The following is a 22,460-nucleotide window of genomic DNA, read 5'->3' as shown; positions in this document are numbered from 1 at the left end:
GTATTCTGGAAATCGTCAGCGTCAGTGAGACCTGCTGGGGTATTTTTGGCAGCCGGTGACGCCACAGATGTCGCAAGCACCCCAAGTGGATTCATGTGTTTTGAAGCCTTATGTGCACCCCGAAGTTCAACAACGACTCGCTGATTCGGGACCAGTACCTGCCCGACCACCGAAATTTAGAGACCAAAAACCGGATCATTGGACAAAAGTACCTGCGATGCCTAAGCCGGTTCCGCGGACGGTCCTTGACACTGGGATTCTCAGACATGGTGGAATGCTGGTCGGCTATGGAAACATGTAGACTATATATGTGTGCCCTGTACATGCCTTCTGAGAAAACTGAATGATCGCGGCGATAACGAGTTGCAGTACCTACCTCAATATTCTGATTCGATGAAGCACCTTCAGGATCGATGTTCTGGACACCAGGAATGCGGTTGCAGAACTGCTTGAAGTATTTCTGCACAATACGATATAAGAAGGAAAGCTCAGGAGTTAAGTCTACGCACAGGGTGCGTATGAACGAAAGGAAGGCAAGGCAAGACGCGTCCCTAGGCCTGTTGAGTTCGAACACTATTTGTTTTGCTTGAAACCCAATCAAAACAAGTCTGCTCATCACCCAAGACTAGGCTCGCGACTAGCCTGACGTATACTACGAGTTACCTACTAGCCTCCCATAGTTGTTCCTAAGAGGGTTACCCAAATCGAGATCTTGTACACAACAAAGACGCATTGAACTTGCAGCTTGAAGGCGCCGCTGTCTCCCCGCCCCATGTCTTCTTCATCAACCGCGAATCCTTCTGCGGCGGACGAAACACTCCGCGCCCAAATCTTCCAGCGACTCCACCCTCGCGTATACCTAGAAAGATTCATCGCCGAAAAAATCAGACCAGACGGACGGACATTCGATGAATGGCGCAACGTTTCTGTGAATGTCGGTATGCGATTCACCCACTTAGCTTTTGCTATTCTTACGCCGCGATGGGCTCACTGCAGGATCGATATCAACGGCTGATGGCTCTGCTCTTGTGCGTATGGGAGATACTACGATCGTTTGCGGCGTCAAGGCAGAAATAGCTGAACCTGAGCTTGATCGGCCTGACCAAGGGTTTTTAGGTGAGTTTTTCATTCTTCTACATATAACAGCAGGAGCTCATTCATTCGAAAATGCGCAGTTCCCAACATCGACTTGCCCGCGATCTGCTCTCCGAAATTCAAACCGGGTCCTCCAACAGAAGAAGCTCAAGTCCTCTCTGATAGATTGAACGAAGCACTCGTCGCGTTCGTCATCTCACTATGTGTTTATATGGTTTTGAACTCATGTCATTTTCTGCTTGTCTGATCCAGCTCAGGCGCGCTTTCTTTAGATTCGCTCTGCATTCACCCCGGGAAGGCTGTGTGGACGCTTTATGTGGATTGCACATGTATAAACTACGATGGGAATGCGTTTGATGCGGCGCTGGTAGCTATGTTGGGCGCGCTTAGAAATAGTAAGTTTTATCTAACGTTTTAGAGTGATAGCGCACGACTGATGCATTGGATCCTAGCTACACTGCCAAAAGCCACTTATGACGACGAAACGGGGCGTACGACGTGTTCGCGAAAAACGAGATCACCTCTACTGTTGAATCGAAATTTTGCTTCGACGTCGTTTGGGGTGTTGGACAAGTACGTTCTCGTCCCCGCCTTCATTGTATCCATAAACTCATATCTATTCCCAGATCGCACGTTCTCTCAGATCCGACTGCATTTGAAGAACCTCTGATGGATGTTACATTGACGGTCATTGTAGACGAGCGAGGGGAACTTATCAGCACGATGGAGTCGGGCGGCGCCATTTCGGAAGAGACGCTGTTGCAGTGTATTAGTAGAGCGAAAGAAAGAGCTTTGCAGCTGCAGAAGCTGTTTTGATTTCATTCGTTGATTTTACTGGACGGGTGATGAGTTTGTCGGTCGGGCGGCGGCCAGGTGATCCGGGCTGCATGATGTCAGATCTGAGTGACACAATAATTTCTGGCAGCTTCAAGATCAGGCATGTCAGAATCAGTACAGAGCATGTGGGAAGCTCGGATCAAAGTGAATATATTGGTGTATCGCTGGGTAATCGGGATACAATTGGATGGTCGACATGAGAGGATCATAGCAGGCAGACGAAGGAAGACATAAGATAGACCACCATCTAAAATTAACCTTGAAGGCTGTAGTGAGCTATGAAAAAAATGTGGACAAAAATGTGCCAAAAATTCCGGGGCCTTGCTGGGAATCGAACCCAGGCCACTTGCACTTGTGATCACCCAAAGCAAGTATCGTACCTCTAGACTACAAGGCCTTGATATTGGTTTAGGTATGATGTCATATATCGTTCAACGTGGGCAAAGCGTTATCAGAGGCTAACACTGGCTGACATTGGGCTGACAGTAACAGTAGCGCAACGATGCCCGCCCCCTCGCATTGCGCCCTTCTGTTTAGCAATTACCATCACCACTGTCTCTACCATGCGCTCTTTAAATCATTCTATTCCTTTAACATCAAGACCGCTACTTACTACTACACTTCCGTCAGCGCGTCTTGCTTCTTCCTCGAGCTTCGACGGACTGGTGGAGATTGTGAGACAGTACGAGGCCAACGAGATGAAGAAGGCTATGGAGGAAGATGCAGCACCTGCGGTCATACCACCTGTACCTATGCGTCGGCCGAACGTGATGTCCATCGCGCACATCTTGTGCTCCGACCCAGCAGTTACACCGTCTCAAGCAACCGTAGAGAGGGCGTACGATGCTTCCACGCCGTTATCTCCCCTACCAGTGGAGTGCAATAGCATGGAGGTATCAAGCGAGTATGAGCCTACGGGTAAATGTTTTGTGTTCTGTGAAGGAAGCGCTTATCAGTCAGCTACTGCCAGTGTCTTTTGAGGATATGAGCGTTTACCTCAACTACTTTGATGAAGATGAGGTAGAGGTTGTTCAGCTCTATGCGCCTATACAGTGGGACGCAGGCTCTCCAGTGCTCGGATGGACGCCTCCTGATGGTTCTGAAGACGTCGTCATCGGCCACGAGGATCTAGCGTGTCCATCACCGATGTCAAATTCAGCCTTCTACCGTGTCCCCGCATCTGAAGAGCCTGAACGTATTGCCGCATACAAACCCACGCAACCCACATGCGTCAAGGCAAAGTCAAAGTCATCGAAGCATCCCCCTGCGCAGCTTCCACGAACACGAGTGGTACTCGCGCCTACTCAACGCACAGGAGTGAAGAGCAAGAGTAGAGAACATAAAGCCAAGTCACGGGTGTCTTGTGGGTACGGGAAACCGCCAAAGGGTGGGATTCCTCCTGCACTGGCTAGGGATGTGACAAAATCTCATGCATTGCGCGCGGAAAAGGAGCGTCAGTGTATACGTGCTGCTGCTGTAAGAGCTGGGGAGGGGAGAAAGCCGAGTGTGCTGCAGAGGGCGAGTGCGCAGACTGAGGATGATATGTCGATGACCTGCTAGTTGTTCTCTCCTCTCCTAGTCCACGATGTCGACACGAGCTTTGTTTAACCTTGAGACAAAGATTATTTTTATTCCCTTCTCGAGGCTTGCCTGACTTGTGTGCTGCGGCAATATTATTGTTAGTTCACTACCCTCCACGATAGCATCAGTACTTTTTGTCATGACCCCTGGTACGATGTCGTGGTATCGACCTGAGCTTCTTTTACCAGATAATTAGCGAAGTCTTTGTTTGCAGTACTGACAATTTTTTGGCCCTTCTGCGATGATATAGATGATGTTCAGAAAAAGACTTGAATCAATTATAGTACATACTTGTGGACCGTGGTCGCCATGTGAGTCGAGCAGTGCCAAAGTACCGCCGTCGTGAGAAAACTATAGTTTAGCTGCAAATAGGCCAGTTTCCCTCTTGCTCAGCTACAACGTTAACGGTCTCATCCGCCTCGTTCCTTCTTTCCCTGCTACATCCATCGTCTTCTCTGCTTCTGCCAGAGCATACCTTTCCTTTCGTTTCTACCCCATTTCTTCTTACTTTTCTTTAGCAGGGTAGTTCGTTAACAAAGCGCTCATCATGAGCCGCCAAGCGTCTGGCATGTCCGTCCACCAGAGGCTCGAGGCCGCCAGCGACCTCTCGGGCTTGTCTCCCATATCAGATGATCTCATAGTCTCATGTCTTCGTGAGCGGTTCATGTCTGAGTCCATCTATACCAACATTGGTTCCAATTCCCTCGTCGCCGTAAACCCCCACAAGTATGTCTCCTCCAATGCAGACTCTGTCCTCCAAAAATACGCTTCAGACTATCGTGACACTTCGGAAAACAAGTCTCCAATACCTCCTCACATTTTTCAGCTCGCAAATAATGCCTATTACCACATGAGACGAACTACCCAGGACCAGTCTATTATCATCAGGCAAGTAACCCTCATCAGTTCCCATCATTTCTTCCTTTTAATCACACCGCCATTTATTTCAGCGGTGAGACAGGCAGTGGAAAGTCAGAGAATCGCAGACTCGCCATAAAGACCCTTCTCGAGCTTTCAGTTTCCAATCCAGGAAAGAAAGGCTCCAAACTCGCTATTCAACTGCCCGCCGCAGAGTTTGTCATCGAGTCCTTCGGTAACGCCCGCACTTTGTTCAATCCGAATGCTTCTCGCTTCGGGAAATACACAGAGTTGCAGTTCACTGACCGTGGCCGCCTCTCCGGTGTCAAGACCCTCGACTATTATCTCGAGCGCAACCGTGTCTCATCTGTGCCTTCCGGAGAGCGCAACTTCCATATTTTCTACTACCTCGTGGCAGGTGCAACTTCGGAAGAGCGCCAGCACCTCCACCTCTTGGACAAAACCCAATACCGCTACCTCGGTCAGCGTGGAGCAGTCCCAGCGCGCCAAAACGGCGTTCGGGACGATGATGCAAACCGCTTTGAGCAGCTCAAAGTTGCACTCAAGTCAATCGGTTTGTCCAAGCGCCACGTCGCTCAGACATGCCAGCTTCTCGCTGCCATCCTCCACCTTGGCAACCTGGAGTTCACCGTTGACCGTGGTCGTGACGTTGACGCCGCTGTCGTGCGCAACACAGATGTCCTTGCCATCGTTGCCGAGTTTTTGGGTGTCCAAACCAGTGCTTTGGAGGGCGCAATGTCCTACAAGACCAAGCTTATGAAGAAGGAGCTCTGCACCGTCTTCCTTGACCCTGATGGTGCATCTGACAACCGAGATGACCTTGCAAAAACCCTGTATTCCCTTCTCTTTGCATGGTTGAACGAGCACATCAATCAGCGGCTGTGCCGCGAGGACTTTGACACCTTCATTGGTCTTTTCGATCTCCCTGGACCACAGAACATGACCAGCCGTCCCAACTCTCTTGATCAGTTCTGCGTCAACTTTGCCAACGAGCGCCTCCAAAACTTTGTCCAGAGACGTATCTTCGAGGCTCACGTTGATGAATACCAGAATGAGGGTATCTCACGCTTCGTTCCCACAGTCCCCTACTTCGACAATACCGAGTGCGTGCGGCTACTTCAAAACAAGCCGGGTGGTCTTATCCACATCATGGATGACCAGGCTCGTCGCTCGCACAAGAAGACTGACCATTCGATGGTGGAAGCCTTTGGCAAGCGTTGGGGCAACCACTCGTCGTTCAAAGTCGGTGCTATCGATCGCTCTGGTTTCCCCACATTCACCGTCAATCATTTCAACTGGCCCCGTCGCTTACTCCGCTGAGGGCTTCTTGGAGCGTAACCTTGATGCCCTCAACCCTGATTTCGTCTCTCTTCTCCGTGGCTCGACCTCGGGAGTTGCTGACGGTGCAGAGGGTGCTGGGTCGATGAACCCCTTCGTCAAAGGCCTCTTCTCGGGCAAGGCTATCGCCACACAAGCACACCCCAAGAACGAAGACACCATCGTCGCTGCCCAGCAGCCCGTCAAGCCCATGCGTGCCCCATCCACCCGGCGCAAGGGCACAATCAAACGCCTTGCCCTACGCTGCGTGAGGGCGGTATCGAAGAGCAAGATCGGGATGATGACGACATCACCGCTGCCGCCAGCAACGGCACACCCTGCGTCGCAGGCGAATTCCGTTCCGCACTCGATACCCTCTTCGATACCCTAGCAGACACGCAGACCTGGTACGTATTCTGCATCAACCCGAATGACTCGCAGCTGCCCAATCAGCTCGAGGGCCGTTCCGTCAAGGGTCAAGTGCGCAGTCTGGGTTTGACAGAGATTGCTAAGCGGAATGTGAATGTGTTTGAAGTGGGGATGACGCCGGAGGAGTTTTGTCAGAGGTATAGGGATCCAATGTTGGCTTTGGGTGTTTCGGAGGGAAGTCCGAGGGAGCGTGTTGAGCAGACGAGGACCGCGCTGACTTTGAGGGAGCGGGATGTTGTTCTTGGGCAGTACAAGGCAAGTCCTTTGGAAGTGCGGCTGAGATATTTGTTGAACATCTTTTGTAGGTGTTCATGTCACAAGCGGCGTTCCACTCGCTCGAGGACCGTATTCGTGCGTCGGACGTTGAGGAGCAGAAGCGCAACCGTATTCGCGATGCTGAGGCAGAGGCTGGACTTGATGTCCGTGGCTTCGGCGATCCATATGCTCCTTACTCTTCGCCCGGCGCTAATAACGGTGAAGAGTCGCCGTTCGTCAATGCCTTCTCGGACCCTGCTCTCCCTCTTGTCTCCAACGCCTCTCCCTTCCAGCGCGCTGACCTTTATGATGACGAGTACGACGAGCGCAAGTCTTTCCGCAGCGACGACTTTGACAACCGTAGCCGCCTCACGAGCAACCGCGACGACTCGAACTCCAACTACGGCACTGAATCCTATGCGCCCTCTCGCAACATGTTCCAGAACGCCGACAAGGAAGGTCTCATGGTGAAAGAAGCGCTTCCTGGTGAGATCGGCGACAGCGAGACGACAGAAATAGTCAAGGAAACTTCCGCGCGTCGTCGTTGGGTCGCGGTGTGTTGGGGCCTAACGTGGTGGATGCCTTCCCTCCTCCTTCGATGGGTCGGCCGAATGAAGCGCGAGGATGTCCGACAAGCATGGAGAGAAAAGCTCGCTATCAATTTCATCATCTGGTTCTTCTGTGCATGCGCTGTTTTCGTCATCGTCTTTCTTGGCGAGGTCATTTGCCCCACGGAGCACGTTTTCAGCACGTCTGAATTGGCGTCTCATTCATATACGTCTTCGCCGAATAATGTGTATACGTCGGTGAGGGGCGAGGTGTTTGATCTTACGACTGTTGCGGCGACGCATCAGCGCGTTGTTAGTGTTGTGCCTATCAAGAATATCCTTCAGACGTATGGGGGCACTGCTTCGGACAAGATCTTCCCTGTTCAGGTGAGTAGGGTTCGTGCAGTGGTTTAGGTTTTTCTGAATGGTTCTTCTAGGTCTCTGCGTTGTGTAATGGTGTGAGCGGCACAGTCAGCCCCTACGTTACACTCAACTCTGCCAACGACACCGACCCGAACGCCGCGTATCACGACTTCCGCGCGTTCACCAACGACTCCCGTCCAGATTGGTACTTTGAGAGCATGACCGTCATGCGATGGAACAACCGCGTCGGATATATGGGTTACACGCCAGCGGAGATCAGCACCATGGCCAACACTGGTTCTTCGCTCGGTATCTACAACGGTCTGATCTACGACCTCACGAGCTACGTCAACTACGGCCCAGCCGTTCAACCTCCGTCTGGCCAGCAACTTCCAGGAACCATCGACGATCAATTCATGGACTCGAGCGTCGTCGGCCTTTTCAAGTACAACTCTGGACAAGACCTGACCAAGCAATTCGATGCTCTCCCTCTCGATTCTGCAACTCTAGATCGTCAACGGACCTGTCTTCGCAACTTGTTTTTGATCGGTATGGTGGACAACCGTAATTCGCCGCAGTGCCAATTTGCAGAGGGTATCCTACTCGCGCTTTCTATATTGATGGTCAGCATCATCGGGTTCAAGTTCATCGCTTCCATCAACTTTGCGGCTCCTCGTGCGCCTGAAGACCACGACAAGTTTGTCATCTGCCAGGTTCCTTGTTATACCGAAGGCGAGACTTCTTTGAAGCGGACCATCGATTCGCTTGCGCAGCTCAAGTACGATGACAAGCGAAAGCTTATCCTTGTCATTTGTGATGGGAATATTGTGGGTTCTGGGAACGACCGTCCCACGCCGCGCATTGTGCTTGATATCCTGGGAGCTGATCCTAATCTCGACCCTGAGCCGCTTAGTTTCGTCTCCTTGGGCGAGGGCGCGAGGCAGCATAATATGGGCAAGGTCTATTCGGGTCTCTACGAGTGCGCTGGGCACGTCGTTCCTTATTTGGTTGTTGTGAAGATCGGAAAGCCGTCTGAGCGTTCGCGCCCTGGGAATCGTGGAAAGCGTGATTCGCAGATGGTGATCATGCATTTCTTGAACAAGGTGCGTCTTTTTTCTTTTGGGATGGTGGGGTTGGCGTTTAATCTGGAGCTGCGCAGGTTCACTTCAGTACGCCTATGAACCCGCTCGAACTGGAGATGTTCCATCAGATCAAGAATGTGATTGGTGTCAACCCGACTTTCTTCGAGTACTTGTTTACGGTCGATGCTGATACGACGGTGGAGCCTTATTCTGTTAACCGGTTGATCTCTGCGTAAGTCAATGTTCGTCGCTCTGGGAATTGAATTGGGGCTAATGGTTGTCTGTAGGTGTATTCATGACAAGAAGGTGCTTGGTGTTTGTGGTGAGACTGAGCTTTCGAACGCGAAGCAGTCGATTATCACGATGATGCAGGCGAGTTTTTATTAAATTTGTGAAGACGTTGAAAATTCTGATGAAAATATAGGTTTACGAGTACTTCATTTCGCATCACATGGCTAAGGCTTTCGAGAGTTTGTTTGGATCCGTTACTTGTTTACCGGGTTGTTTCACGCTCTATCGTTTGCGGACGCCCGATACCCACAAGCCCCTGTTGATATCCAACCAGATGGTCCAGGACTACTCGCAGAACCGTGTCGATACCCTGCACATGAAGAACCTGCTGCACCTCGGAGAAGATCGATACCTTACCACGCTCCTCCTGAAGCACTTCCCGATGCACAAGACCCAATTCGTTCGCGACGCCCATGCGTTCACCGTGGCACCTGATGACTGGAAGATTCTACTCTCTCAACGTCGTCGTTGGATCAACTCGACGGTTCATAACCTGGGAGAGCTGATGTTCTTGGAGCAGCTTTGTGGTTTCTGTTGTTTCTCGATGCGGTTTGTTGTCATGATCGATTTGGTTTCGACTATTATCCAGCCTATCACTGTCGGTTACGTGCGTCAGGTTTCTTTTATGGTTTCTCCCTTGGATCCTGACGTGAAGTTATAGATCGTGTACCTTATTGTGGAGGTCACCACCAACCAGGAGACCCTTCCTATCATCTCGCTTGTCATGATCGGCGCTGTGTATGGTTTGCAAGCCCTCGTGTTTATTCTCCGGCGCAAGTGGGACATGGTTGGATGGATGTTCTTCTACATCCTGGCTATCCCGATCTTCTCTCTCATGCTCCCGCTCTATTCATTCTGGCGCATGGATGACTTCTCCTGGGGTGCTACCCGTGTCGTGTTGGGTGAATCTGGGAAGAAGATCATCGTTCATGTGGGTCTCCTCGTCCTTGTTATTTGGAACGATATTGATGGTATTTTTTTATTCAGGACGAAGGCAAGTTCGATCCGCGTGCGATTCCTCTCAAGTCTTGGAATGATTATGTGCGTGGTTTTGGGTCCTTTGCAGACATGTTACTGATTCCTATCTACAGGAGAACGAGCTTTGGGACAAGGAGTCGAACCACAGCATCGGCTCGTGGGTACCTCCCCCTCAATTCAACAAGGAAGGATACGCCGCATCAGCCACTGCATCCCTGTACGGCCGCGAGACCTACTACGAGCCACGCAGCCATTCGCCTGCACCATCACAATTCGGCATGATGCCACCCCCTGGATATCAATCAGGTCGCAACACGCCAATGTCACAATTGCGGCCCATGAGCGACGTTGGAATGATGTACCAGCCCATGCCGTCGCGGCCGCCAACAAACTATCTTGACATGCCCATGCCGCCCACGCGCAGTCATGAGGAATTGTCGTCGGGTGCTCCTACGGATGCTGAGCTTGATCATGCCGTCCATGAGATCCTCCGCACTGCTGATCTCAACTCTGTGACCAAGCGAGAAATACGGCGCCAGCTCGAAGAACGGTTCGGGATGGACTTGACCTCACGAAAGGGGACGATCAACGCCGCGATTGACCGGGTGTTGCTTAGCCAAGCATGAAATAGGACTGTGGTATTTAGACACGGGACGGACAGAAGGACTCATACGCAGTACCAGAACGCGAACAGAACGCTATGTTTCGATGGTGGATCTAATTACGAACCTAAACTTATGTGACAGACATGCCCTTGGGTCGACTTCTTTTCTTTTGACATTTTTTTAAATACCGTAGGACGTTCGTTACTGCTTTGCTAGTGGGGTTCTTTATATTCCATTCCTTTCATTGGACATTGCATTATATCATGTGTTTTAGATACGAAATTGCGTAGAGATGTCTTGGACACAATAGCAATCTGCATCGAAGTGATATGTGCGGTTAAGCAGAACCCATTGAAATTGAATGGAAAGATTTTATGCCAGGTACCTGGTTCCCATGTACTTGTCCCGCTACATATCAGCTCTATTTTTGGGACTATCATAGACCTATATAGCATGCAGCAAGGTCATTCACCACGGCAGAGAACTCAGGATTATAAGTATCATATCCAGTGAACTGCGACGCCATACAATCAGGAATAACTATACATCACTCGCTGACGCTCCCGACGAAAGGATTGAAATTATAGTACGTACATCCGTTTTGGTTCACGTACATCGAGCCATGGGTGTCGACAACTGTTGTGCCAGTCCCTGCTGATTGCGATATAGGGGATTTGTGAATCCTCTGGGGGAACGGCACGGAACCCATAGTCACACCCGCACCAGCGGTGAAATTTACTGTGTTGCTACCTATGGCAAGTGTGATGGTTGCAGTGTCTTTGAGCATCGCGAGTGCAAAAACGGCGTCCTCGGGGTATGCAGCATTGCGTGGTAGGGATCCCGGTACTGCAATTGACGGCTTTCGGCCATGCACGATACCAGAAGACAACCTCATCTTTCTATATGAAAAGAATGCTCAGAATTGGCAATTGAATGCCAATTATATTTATTGAGTGGCTTACCGTGATGGTAGGTGCAGAGCCGGTCTTGAACCACGAGATATAGTACTGAGCTACATCTCGCCAAGCAGCATGGACGAAACCATCGACGTAAAGTGGAGCTTGTGTCCCAAGGTACACCTAAGTCGCATGTTAACTCGAGCTACAAGATTCGGCGACAGTATGACGAGTTACATTTGGATTTATATCACCAATGTAATGGGACTCGCCATAGTCGTTCCAAGTCACTAGATTACGTTGAGCTGTGGCCAACACAACAATAATAACGAGATAATACCGATTTCAACAATGTCAGGTTTCACGTCATTTACAGCTTGCTGCCAGCGGTAGTTCCAGAGAGTGTCGCTATATTCTACCCAATCGCCGGCGCCATCGAGGTTCTTGAACTGCCAAGGTGAGACAGCTTGATTGAATGTCAACGAAAGCCAAGAAGATTCGAACTACTACTACTCACACATGATATAGGGTCCACTGAGCGATGAGACAGCTGCTTGATAGGCTAAATCTGTGGCTGTCGTCAAGTTTGCGTCGACATCGGCAGGCCTGGAGATATGTTTGGTGACAGAACAGGCTCTTTGGGACCTCACCTACCAGGACCACCAATTGAAGAACCCATCGATTGAGGGAAACGTAGACACGAGTGAAGTAGCATCCGAAGGGTCACGATAAGTTGTGAATGCGGGTGCAAGTGTGATGTCGATGCCTTGGCTCTGAAGTGTGCTCTTGAAGCTAGCCCAGAAGTCCTCACCATAACTTTCCCCTGAATATGTCGATACAAGTATGGTGTCCTTCCAGAGGAATGTACTTGGACTTGACGAATGATTGGCGACGATATTGACCATGTCGCTCTGCTGCCAAGTGTACGTCATATCAAAGGAATACAAGAGCTTGAAGCCCAAACTTTCCGCGGCTGCATATGCATCGACAATCCTGTCGACTTCATAGTCGTTTGCAGCAATGTTCAATGCTAAATGTTAGGCACATGAGTGGTTGAACGGTAGCGACACTTAAAAAAGCATACCAAAGCCATCGATACCAATGCTCTGAGCAGTCGTTATATCATTTGTCCAATCACTTTCGGCATATGAATACGAGTTTGGGGCCTGTAACGACGAGGTTGTTGACAGGACGTACAGCCGAAGGAAGAATATAGAAGACTAGCCATGAAATGGGCGAAAACTATCTGCGCATTTGTGACTTGCGCTAAGGCAGCACATGCCAGGGAGAGGAACGTGAGCTTTTGCATAGTCTGAATCGTGACCCTCGAAAACACGATCTCGCCAAATCAGCCTGTTAAGTTGGAAGGAAGTTGAAAAGTACGAACCACTCTGCAGTTAGTTGACAGATACGAGCCGGATGCTCCTAGATCAGGAAAAGGAAGTTCCGATCAAAGACACGCGGGACGTAGCAAGGTCAGCATGCTGCCTTGGATTCGCAAGCAGCGGCGATCTCTTTTTGGTGTTAGCTAGTTCAGGTGGTACAACACAGTTCATTTTACAGTTTCAACTCGCTTCTGTCCAAGGCCTCCAAGCTCTTCAAAGTGCTCTCGGACACGAGTTCGGTGACTCTTCCATATTCCAGAACCTCGTACTCGGTTAAAATTCTTCGGTTCCCTGAAATTGCGTCACTTAGAGGAACGATCACCATCCAAACTCAGTCATGCACAGGCCATAGCCTCGAGGTTTTTGAGTAGAATGCCAGCATACGAATTTCAGAATTCCTACCCGCTATAAGTCATGCATGACGCGACGACCGCCCTCCCTCCCGCTCATGGTAACAAAGACCTATGCTTGAGGACACCTGATGGCACGCGCTATGGAAACCAATAGTAAGCTTGATGCAAAGATCCGCGAGCCGCTCAATCTTCAACGTGGACACAAATCAAATCTTCGAATGAGTCAGCAGCTTCCGAATTCAACAACAACAAACATCATGCGCTCAGATTCGATACTGAGTAGTGGCCTTGTTGCCGTTGCATCATCGACAAATACAGTAAAGGGCTTCTAACTAGACCCCAGATCGGTGTTCAATAAAGCCGGATAATAGATGATGGTCGTGGCAAGCTCAGCCGATCGCTACTCCTGGTTCAATTATCCCCTAGATATGAGTAGCATGGTAAGCTCCTCTTCATTCCTAATAAATCAAGGTTTTTGGATTCCTTTGTCACGGTGGCTGGTGAGGGTTGGTAGGCGATTGTGCGCTGCAGGCCCGTGCAGCTATGGCTGCTAGGCGACAGGAATCGCCTGATTTTTTTTTCTACCATAGTCTTATAGACAGCTGCGTATGAGGTTCTGGCTGATGGTAGTCTGAATTTACCCATGTTGGCTGATTTCAAAATAGTTTGCACAAATTCACTCCCGGCTGCGTGAGTCATTCTGCTCGAGCTAGTCAACCAGAGCCTCTGAGAGCTGATGTATCAGACTCGATACCCGTAAAATACTCGCATTCCCGACACTTGCGTCGTTGAGGTTTCTACCTTTCGCGTCAACGACACCCTATCTGACAGTGATGAACTGGGGGGGCATTAATTAATTAGACTGTCTGTAGGTTTTTCGGCCGTTTATCCCAAGTCTACTGCTATGCTTTGTAGATTCGTCTTTGATAGTGCATTTTTCTGCTCGGTGGTGTATCAAAATCAACTCTGTGTTAGTCGACACTGATGGCATACTCGCCTCAACTCGGCAATGATTAACATAAACCGTAGGTACCTCATCCATAACAAGAGCCTTTGAATGCCAACAGCACGCGGCATGCACAGCAATTGTTTCTTGCTCACGAGATCAGATGCGATGTGTTTGCAGTCTGAACGCAGTAGCAAGGGTCTCGCATCCATCAAATATGGGAGAGTCGAAGTCCCGAAAACGTTCAAATTGATCGTGCCAGTGCAGTGGTCTCTGATGCATGGTGGGTCGCCGTCAGAATGCACAGGAGTGCACGCGCCGAAGAGATGTCGATCATGCGTCTCCGGATCAATCAAATTATACGACTTCTGTATCCTGGATTCCTGATGCCCGCCGAACACAGCGTCGAACGACTACTGAAGATCATCGGTCCTCGAATCACATGAATTCAATGAAATAACACCATGCAGAGCCCGGGATAAAACTGATGTGTGCGATGGAGGCTCTGTCGTGCCCTGGAAACCACCCCCACACATTCCCCTTCAATCAAATGGCACAGGACGAATGCCTGAACCCTCGATTTTCTTTCCTGGCTCTCGTTCCTGTTGGGCTGCCGCAAATGCACTAGGTACGGGTATGCCACAACAATCACCCCATCCTTCGTGTGCATGACCATCCCCGCGGTGCGGTTCATCAGAAGCTGGAGGCGGAGGTCCTTCGTATGGAAGAATGGATCCAAACAGGAAATGTTGCATGACAGGGAGCTTCCCTAGAACTTCTGCTTGATACATCTTGATCATACCGGAATTGACTTTTTCCCAAGTCTTCACCTATACAGCAAATTAGACGAGGTTCACCGAGGGTCACAATACGCACTGCTGATATGTCATCCAGCATTGGCGAGTGCCATCTGAGTGAGGCTGTCTTGATCTAAATCCAATTATTGAGATTGCAACTAAGTACGCGACAAGAAAGATACGAACGGAGTTGATGAACTTTATGCATGAGAAGTACATATAATCCTTTGATAGTTCATCTACGATCTCTGCATCATGTATTGCCTTTGGTCTCACAAACCTGTGTCCTGCAGTGGAAAGATGAGTCAGGGTCAAGTGCTCTGTAACCAACTACATATGGCATACCTCGTAGTTGAGCGGAACCAAAGAGGAAAGGCAAAAAATGATAATCGTCGAGACCCCAGACGCCATGAGATCCAGCAGGTTCTAGCCAATACGTTGATTGAAGTACGCGCATGATTTGAATATATCTGCGAGGGATGAGTAGGGAACCAAGTAGCCCTCTTGCGAACGCACCTCCAGAATACGCGTGTAACCAGCATGGTGTGGTCACTTGCCCCAACAACCTGCAGCTGATCTAGGCATACACTGTGAAATGTTATACGAGGATCAAGCAAATCAAAATATAAAACGACTTACAGCCAGCAGAGAAAATTCAGTTCCATACCACTCCCATAGTCAATGCGTTCACGATTTCCCCAAGCCTGCGAGAAATACGTAGATAACTCCGGTATAACATTTGGATCTAGGCCGGGAAGGGTAGCATGCAATGACGGCGCCAACTTGAACACGGCGGAGGTAAGTATGAGACACGAAGGGCGAAAATAGCCAGACCAACAGTTTGGACTTTGTCGTAGAACGACCTGAAAGCAGGGTTGCCAAATCTCGATGCCTTGTTCTCGACTGGGGGAGTCTCATGAGCCAGTTGCTCTATTTGATCCAACAAGCGGAGGATGGCGTTTATTCCCTGAGCTTGCGCGAGAAGAATGGATTAGATGCAGGAACAAATTTGAAGAAGGAAGCGCACTGGAGATTCTGAGCACGGGTCAGTAAGCCTCACACCCACTACGGAAGCATTCAGAACCTCGATGTACGAGACGATGGTGTTGTAAGTAGCAGACGATTGAAACGCAGTCAATTGCGCACTGGACAAGATACGCTTGACTGGAATCTCGAAGGCCATCGACATCGTGGTACTAGTAATACTAATAATAAGTCAAGGAAGATTCCACGACGATGTCGGATTTACCCGACTACATCTATTTCAGCGAGTCGGGGACGTACGTCATTGTCTGTCCTAAAATATGGCTCTCGAATCTCACCCCTTCTCTTGCACGCGCTTTTCACGCTGACTGATTGTCGCGGTAGTCTCTGGATACTCCTCGGGTCTTTTTCTGTAAAACGTTGCCCCACCTGTTTATGTACATCAACCGTTGATTGGTTTGGCACTCTTGCGGACGCCGTGGAAAAGAGGACGACCGGCTTATACTTTCTAGTGACAGTCTGACTGCACACCGTGCTACTAATGGGATGCCACAAGGATGCCATAACAGCACTTGGCTGCGTACCGTCGGACCGCTTTCCAATGGCTTTCAATGATAGCACTGGATGGGTAAAAAGCGCCTGCCCAAATCTCAAGGTCGCATTTAACACCGGAAGCACTTTTCAAGTTTCTGTTACTTATGCTGCTCCAAAGGTCAGTTCACAACTTCACATGTTTGAAACCCCTCTTCAACCATAGTATTAAGCACCTCCGCCACCTCGCGAATCGGCGACTGCTTGGTACCTCAAGTACGAATGGAAAATCAGACACGCGGCCGCCTACGGTTGTTGGGTTATTCGGTCTGCCCACCATATGCACGGTGAGTCAACGCTCCAAGAACTGGCGCTATGTCGATGTTTGCATCATCACCAACAGGACCGCTCACCTTCGACTGTCTACCACCTCCAATTTCCTCTGTCTTACATATAGCTTTTAATAGTAGCCGAGGCCTCACACTTGAACTGATCTCCGTTGCAATCATGATTTAAATACAGCCCTTGATGCTTCGCACATACTATTTTCGGAGGACAGCGAGATGTACGATAATCTCACTACATCTTTGACAAGACGAGCTGCGCAGCGGCAATCACTTGTATTATAATATTTACCGTCAGGCACTCTCAGAAGTCTGCGGTCATCGGGTGCTCGAACATGTGCTACGAATGAGGTACCACTGTGAGTCAGTGACAAATTGTTGTCTTGCAAACATGCAAACCCATGGACTCTTGATGTAGGAAGGATATGGCGCTCATAACTGAGATCCTCCAATGACAGCGATGCAACAACTCATTTCCGCAATGACGCCAGCAATTCGTGTTTATATTGAAGTAGAATGTAGTACTGAGAAGTGCCGTGCTTGACGATTTGGCTCTTCATGTGACATGACAGCTCCGATACGAATGGGATTGAGGCGTTGGAACTATTAAGGCAGAGTTGAGGTGAGCAGGGGGTCCAATAGGATGGTGCACGGTTGAAGTCTGTCAGCACTGAGGCATTAACAGTACAAGATAACAGATTCAAGAGAAAAGGTTGTACAGTACAGGTGGGGCTATTCGGAAGGAAAGAGACAGATATGTTCATGTCTAGCGAGATAAGAGGGCGCCTACTCGACTAAAGGATTCACCTGGATCATTCCGAATGACATAGTGACAGGGCCGCAAGAAAAGAGTCCTTCAATTCCGGAAGATAACGATGAGAGTATTTTACTTTGTTGAGAGAAAAGACTAAAGTACCCGAAGCGTTCATGGAGATGGTGAAGACTCTTGTCGGTCACAAACTTCCTTCGACCTTGCACAAGAGTAGTCGGTTACCGCATACCATGCTGCGGCATCGATTAACATCTTTGACGACGTCAATCTTGGTCGTGGCAGAACTTACCAACCAACAGAGTCACTCTGCAGGAGGGGCTATAGCTATGGTCCTGAATAGATCTCCATCAGATGGAGAAAGCTAGACGTTTGCAGTGGGGATGGGTGATCATGGCACTGAGCATGAGCAGCGATAATACAATTATTACGAACAGATAAGGAGAAAGTCAGCGATAGTGCTGAAGAAAGGAGACGATAGTGGCTCACAGCTGAAGTAGAAAGAGCGGGCCAAAGTTCTGGTCAGAACAAGTAGCCACTGCCAACAACGCCACTATCAGCATCACATGCATTGTTTTCGGAACGAAGAGCCCAGTATGCAGCCCATAGTGGATTAAGAACACGATTACACTCATTTGGGCTAGCTATTGTGCAACACAAGGAAAGCTGTAGTTTCCCGGATTCCTGTGTGAGAGCGCTGCACCAGAAGATCATTGATGAGCTCTGAAGTGAGTTAGACCAAGCGGGTAATTATTCTGCCTTCCATCAGGGTGTCACGCGACAACTTGCAAGTTCCCACCGTTTTTTTTGCCATGTTGCTTAGTCTCGAAGCATAGCATAACGACAGCAAATTTGGATAAGTCTCACTGTTTGCTGAAACACTTTTCAACATTAGACATAACAGAGGTAAATTGGATAAGATCAGGCTGCGTACACACCGGTAGAGTGGGAAATTCAAAAACACTCGCTCCAAGGCGTGACGGAAAGGCTGCCATGAACGATTGTGGCGCTTTGTAAGGCCGGTCAGACCGCCTGTTGACGAGGGCTGTAATCATTAATGGTTGAAGCCAGTCATGGTAAAAATAGATCCCGAGCCTCAACTCCCAGCACATGCTACATGAGACTACACGCTGTCCTTCAAGCTTCAAGCATGGCTATATTGTCGTTGCAGTTCAAAATTTGCGGCCGTGGCTGAGATGAACGACACACATGATGGTGTCCGTCGTTCTTCGGGTGTGCCAGCAAGTTGTGTCTGAAACCAAGAGTCATGACTAGTCGCAGAAGTCTGGCAGGGAGTACTGGCCAAAGTGTTTAAGCCACTTGATGTGCAAAGAGGTTGGTCGAGGCGCCGCCATAAGTACGCTGGTGAATTTAGCTGGGTCCCAGATTTGCGGAACGGTTGTGTAACATGGGCCGCGGAGCGTTCCTGACTGAAACATGAAGACAGCGTCGAACTTGATATCGACAATAATTGTGATGCGGCCGCGGCCGCGACATATCAGAGACATTCAGATATTTCATTCCCACCCTCGGCTCCGAGTCGACCTTGTGGTGAATGCAACAGATCAAACCTCATCTGGCAGGTGGTGTGGTCGTCGCCAACGAGTGCTCTGGCAGTCCTGTGAGTCTGTCGGGAAAGGCCCAGGACACGTGAGGCGTCACGGCGTGGAAGACGTTGATTTAAATTATTCTCCACAACATATACGTAAGTATATTTGCCTGTAATTGCTAGTGGCTCGGATGGTTCTCGAGGAGACATCTCTTGCTGATATTCGCTTTTCATTCACATTCACACACGGTCGTTTGTCAGTATCGCGTCTCCGTATTTGTGTCGATTCTTACCATCGGAAGGGTGACTTCAATGAGTTGTGCCAGTTCGTGCACCACGTACGGGCAAAAGTACGCGTGTGAGAGCTGTTACTGTACATACAGTGAGTAAGCTCTTCCAGAATTTTCAAATTGTATGTAAGTATCCTTCACGCTTTCAATCATGATCATGATGCGACCTTTTTGACAGCGACCACTCGGAATCTACGAGTAGATAAGAATGAAGTTCAAGTGCCGCTGCCAAACAGTACCAGGTCGGACTCCGACAGACATCTCCTGACCTCCCAAGGGCCAGGGGAGGCCAGGGGGGCTCCGGCTTTTCTATCACCGGCGGCTTCTCGCGAGCTTGTGAGTGGAAGTCTATTGATATGCAGAAATCAAGATCTCCTTTTCCCAAACCAGCGTGTTTGATTGCATGTCTATTTTGATCAGTGCTTATACCAAGGTCGTTCACCTCTTTGCTTCATGTGTCCACAAGGGATCATCAAACGCGGTGACAATTCGGGGTACGTGCGATAGATTCTGCAATCGCTTATTACTAGACACGAGAGCACGAGAGCAAGCATTTTGCGTTCCTCCGTCTCACTTACCGCATGTCGCTTGGCAGGCAACCTAAGCTACTATGGCGCTGACAATCTCGAAAGCTGAGCTCATTGGTGTCTTTTTGGAGTCGTTAGCATATGGTTTTGTCATCCCGTCTCTGCGCATGCCCCATGCTAATCCTTGACTAGGTGTATACCTGATGGTGTTCAACCAGTGCATGTTTGTGCTAAAGAAGAGACGTTCCCGGCCAAGTGATTACTTGGTTGGGACTGCAGTTTCGCTGTTCGTTCTCATCACAGCAGTACGAGTCTCCTCGACCAAGCATTATCCATATATCTTATGGGTAACTCTCTAGCACCTTGTTATCGATATCCTGCGCAATATGGAGGCTTTCACCTCAGACGAGGCAGATCCAAATTATCCAACCCAATATTATCAGAAATTCGACACTTGGCAAAACTATGTCAAGAGTGCTCTATATGTCGCTGTCACGCTGGTGTCCGACGCATTCCTTGTACGCATCATAAACACGTCATGATTCAAATCTGAGCATTTCGGCAGTTATACCGCTCCTTCATTCTATGGGGTAGAAATTACTTCATCGCCACCTTCCCTTTCTTGTTATTCATTGCGGACATTGGTTTGTTTGTTTCTGCCGTTCTACTACTGCAACTGACATAGAACCTAGGTATCGGGGTTTTCTGGGTATACACCCTGAGCCTTATCGTTCCGGGTGAAAATGTTTTCGCTGATGCCCTCTCTATCCGCGTCAAGACATTCTACTCAATTACTCTTGTCATGAATGTCATCTGCACATGTTTGTCTTTTGCCTTACGTTGGGGCTCGGTCTGAAGTCTCATTCCAGCGCTGATTGCCTTCAAGATTTTGAAGATCCAAAAAGCAGTTGCACCCTTCACCAAGGGTACCGCGGACCAAATTTCCCGTTTGTTGCCAATCATAGTTGAATCAGGTAAAATTGTTAGCAATACCCTCTTTGATATTTGTTCACGCAACGATAGGTTCTGCGTACTCAGCCTTGCTTGTGGTAATGATTGGAACATACACTTCCCAGTCGCCAGCCATGTTCATCTTTTTGAATTCAGTAAGTCAGCCATTTTTCCGCGAAAACTGATCTAATGCGATATTAATCAAGATGTCACCAATCATCGTGAGTTCTGTGATATTTTGATTTTACGATCCGCTCACCTATGTCCGACATAGGGCATTGTGGTATGTCGATCGCCTCGCACCGTTTCTCCGCCCTTTCTTACGTGCTACATTTCTCCAGTTTTCTTCCGTGATCGTCCGTGTCGGTCTTGGTCTCTCTCACGGCGATTCCCATCAGGGTGGCACGGTCTCTTCGCGAAATGTTCAGTGGGTGACGCGTGCGAGTAGCAGACCTGCAAATACTCCACAGATTTATTCTGCGCCATTCCCCGAGGGTGTTCAAGTGTCGTTGCAGCAGACTATACACACTCACACCGACGGCTTCCCGGACGACGTCGAGAGTGACACCACAAGCCCACATTCAGAGTACAAATCCGGCTCTTTCCATGCTATGTAACACCGGAGGAAATGTGTGTCGACTGTTTATTAAACATTCATTGCCACGTTACTAATGCAACCAAGAATCCAGCGAAAAAATGTTCGTCTGTTGACCTGAGGCGTAGTGTATAGATAGCTTCGATCCACGGACATGGTCACAGACATTGTTGAATACCATAGTTGAACATTGAGCCAGCACCCCCGATCTTCCGAAGGCACAGGCTTTACGGGGGCTCCTGTATACAATATACCCATGACACAGTGACACTAAACGAATGGACGGGATTCCATAAATGACTAGGTCGTCTTGATTGTTGCTTGGCTGGTAACATGGTTCAGCGACTTCCCTTGTTTCGTCGACTCACGGTGACAGTTCGTTCTGGGGATGTTACGGCCATCCATGTATCCCGCACGAGAACCAGAGCAAGTGAAATATCGGGGATGCGTGCCCCGCACTGCTAGCTTGTTGCTGTTGACACACGTTCAGTATGTCTTCAGTTCAGCTACAGTTCATTCTTCCTTGTGAATTCGTGGCGCATCTTCATGCCGTGAGGTAAGATAATTAACTTGAAACTCTATTACCGATTTGATGAACTTTATGAAGCACAAAGGGTGTCAAGATTTCAACATCCCGCAGGTCTGTATCACGCCACAGGTTCTGCAACTACTTAGGGGTGACTCTAGCATAAGGGAGGCTCCAGCCGACAAAAGCGCGTGTCTCATGAAATTGTCAACCAAGCAAGTGAGTTGCGAACTTTCGTAATGGCAGCAAGTCCGAATCTCTCACCTTTTCCGCGTGTCCGATTTTGTTCTGGCAATCACAAGGGCATTGAATTTTACGCTGCATGGAACTTCATCGATTCACCATATTGGAGCAGGGTCGAGGGGCCGAAGGCCACAACTGAGAAGACTGGCTGACTCGGAGATGATGGATGCGTGGCCTATGTCCTGAGAGCCCCCTAGTCTAATGTGACCTTGCTTACTTCTCCCGCGTGACATCAAAGCGCGATGTAAATACTACAAGGCAAATCTAATCAATTCTGGCATCTGATGGTTCTGATCCAATCACGCAGATTCTTCATTCCACGCCTTCTCGATCAAAACGATCAATCGCTCTCATGGTCCGTGGAGACTTGCCTAGTCTTGCAGACAATTTGTTCTTTAGACCAAATTTAGACTCGCAACTACCCCACCTACTGATTCTCTCCAAATGGCAAAGACATCCTCCATCATGAACGAGTGGGGGAAGTAGTACAAGTCATGGTGTGACACCCCGTGGC

General features: G+C 49.2%; 6 protein-coding genes and 1 non-coding gene across 7 annotated transcripts; 4 read left to right on the top strand and 3 right to left on the bottom strand.

Moving 5' to 3' along the window:
• The first annotated feature begins 575 nt into the window (after window positions 1-575).
• EDB91DRAFT_1174293 (ribosomal protein S5 domain 2-type protein) lies at window positions 576-2,062 on the top strand. The gene is made up of 6 exons (XM_041320330.1): window positions 576-938; window positions 997-1,116; window positions 1,176-1,281; window positions 1,348-1,490; window positions 1,548-1,668; window positions 1,722-2,062. Exons 1-6 carry the CDS (start codon window positions 773-775, stop codon window positions 1,909-1,911), a joined length of 846 nt encoding a protein of 281 aa, XP_041169754.1. The 5' UTR covers window positions 576-772; the 3' UTR covers window positions 1,912-2,062.
• A 186-nt stretch (window positions 2,063-2,248) lies between these two features.
• EDB91DRAFT_t116 lies at window positions 2,249-2,329 on the bottom strand. The gene has a single exon. It is a non-coding gene; the product is annotated as a tRNA-Pro (tRNA).
• Window positions 2,330-2,339: 10 nt separating this feature from the next.
• EDB91DRAFT_1174283 (uncharacterized protein) lies at window positions 2,340-3,849 on the top strand. Its single transcript, XM_041320329.1, has 4 exons — window positions 2,340-2,490; window positions 2,546-2,844; window positions 2,897-3,749; window positions 3,805-3,849. Exons 1-3 carry the CDS (start codon window positions 2,435-2,437, stop codon window positions 3,490-3,492), a joined length of 951 nt encoding a protein of 316 aa, XP_041169753.1. The 5' UTR covers window positions 2,340-2,434; the 3' UTR covers window positions 3,493-3,749; window positions 3,805-3,849.
• A 54-nt stretch (window positions 3,850-3,903) lies between these two features.
• EDB91DRAFT_1174281 (glycosyltransferase family 2 protein) lies at window positions 3,904-10,606 on the top strand. Its single transcript, XM_041320328.1, has 12 exons — window positions 3,904-4,401; window positions 4,464-5,695; window positions 5,804-5,893; window positions 5,948-6,393; window positions 6,444-7,328; window positions 7,379-8,407; window positions 8,464-8,618; window positions 8,674-8,758; window positions 8,811-9,284; window positions 9,339-9,608; window positions 9,665-9,718; window positions 9,769-10,606. Exons 1-12 carry the CDS (start codon window positions 4,061-4,063, stop codon window positions 10,279-10,281), a joined length of 5,574 nt encoding a protein of 1,857 aa, XP_041169752.1. The 5' UTR covers window positions 3,904-4,060; the 3' UTR covers window positions 10,282-10,606.
• A 201-nt stretch (window positions 10,607-10,807) lies between these two features.
• Window positions 10,808-12,465, bottom strand: EDB91DRAFT_1240188 (glycoside hydrolase family 71 protein; the record flags this gene model as incomplete). Its single annotated transcript, XM_041321974.1, has 8 exons — window positions 10,808-11,119; window positions 11,151-11,159; window positions 11,223-11,339; window positions 11,507-11,622; window positions 11,674-11,762; window positions 11,811-12,186; window positions 12,241-12,322; window positions 12,400-12,465. The coding sequence occupies 8 exons, from the start codon at window positions 12,463-12,465 to the stop codon at window positions 10,808-10,810; spliced, it is 1,167 nt and encodes a 388-aa protein (XP_041169751.1).
• A 1,917-nt stretch (window positions 12,466-14,382) lies between these two features.
• On the bottom strand, window positions 14,383-15,820 carry EDB91DRAFT_1063803 (Phosphotyrosyl phosphatase activator; the record flags this gene model as incomplete). Its single annotated transcript, XM_041314636.1, has 8 exons — window positions 14,383-14,670; window positions 14,717-14,770; window positions 14,824-14,924; window positions 14,983-15,107; window positions 15,154-15,225; window positions 15,277-15,419; window positions 15,476-15,604; window positions 15,665-15,820. 8 exons carry the CDS (start codon window positions 15,818-15,820, stop codon window positions 14,383-14,385), a joined length of 1,068 nt encoding a protein of 355 aa, XP_041169750.1.
• A 3,583-nt stretch (window positions 15,821-19,403) lies between these two features.
• Window positions 19,404-21,460, top strand: EDB91DRAFT_201926 (uncharacterized protein). Its single transcript, XM_041326409.1, has 11 exons — window positions 19,404-19,775; window positions 19,824-19,936; window positions 19,991-20,149; window positions 20,197-20,275; window positions 20,324-20,452; window positions 20,501-20,605; window positions 20,655-20,737; window positions 20,789-20,803; window positions 20,857-20,865; window positions 20,924-21,212; window positions 21,265-21,460. The coding sequence occupies exons 1-10, from the start codon at window positions 19,715-19,717 to the stop codon at window positions 21,197-21,199; spliced, it is 1,029 nt and encodes a 342-aa protein (XP_041169749.1). The 5' UTR covers window positions 19,404-19,714; the 3' UTR covers window positions 21,200-21,212; window positions 21,265-21,460.
• Window positions 21,461-22,460: the final 1,000 nt, after the last annotated feature.

This window comes from Suillus paluster, assembly GCF_016628075.1.
Source record: "Suillus paluster strain FC165 chromosome Unknown EDB91scaffold_163, whole genome shotgun sequence".
Taxonomy (NCBI): Eukaryota; Fungi; Basidiomycota; class Agaricomycetes; order Boletales; family Suillaceae; genus Suillus; species Suillus paluster.
The sequence above is the reverse complement of the archived record's forward strand: the minus strand, read 5'-3'. Positions and strand labels throughout refer to the sequence as shown.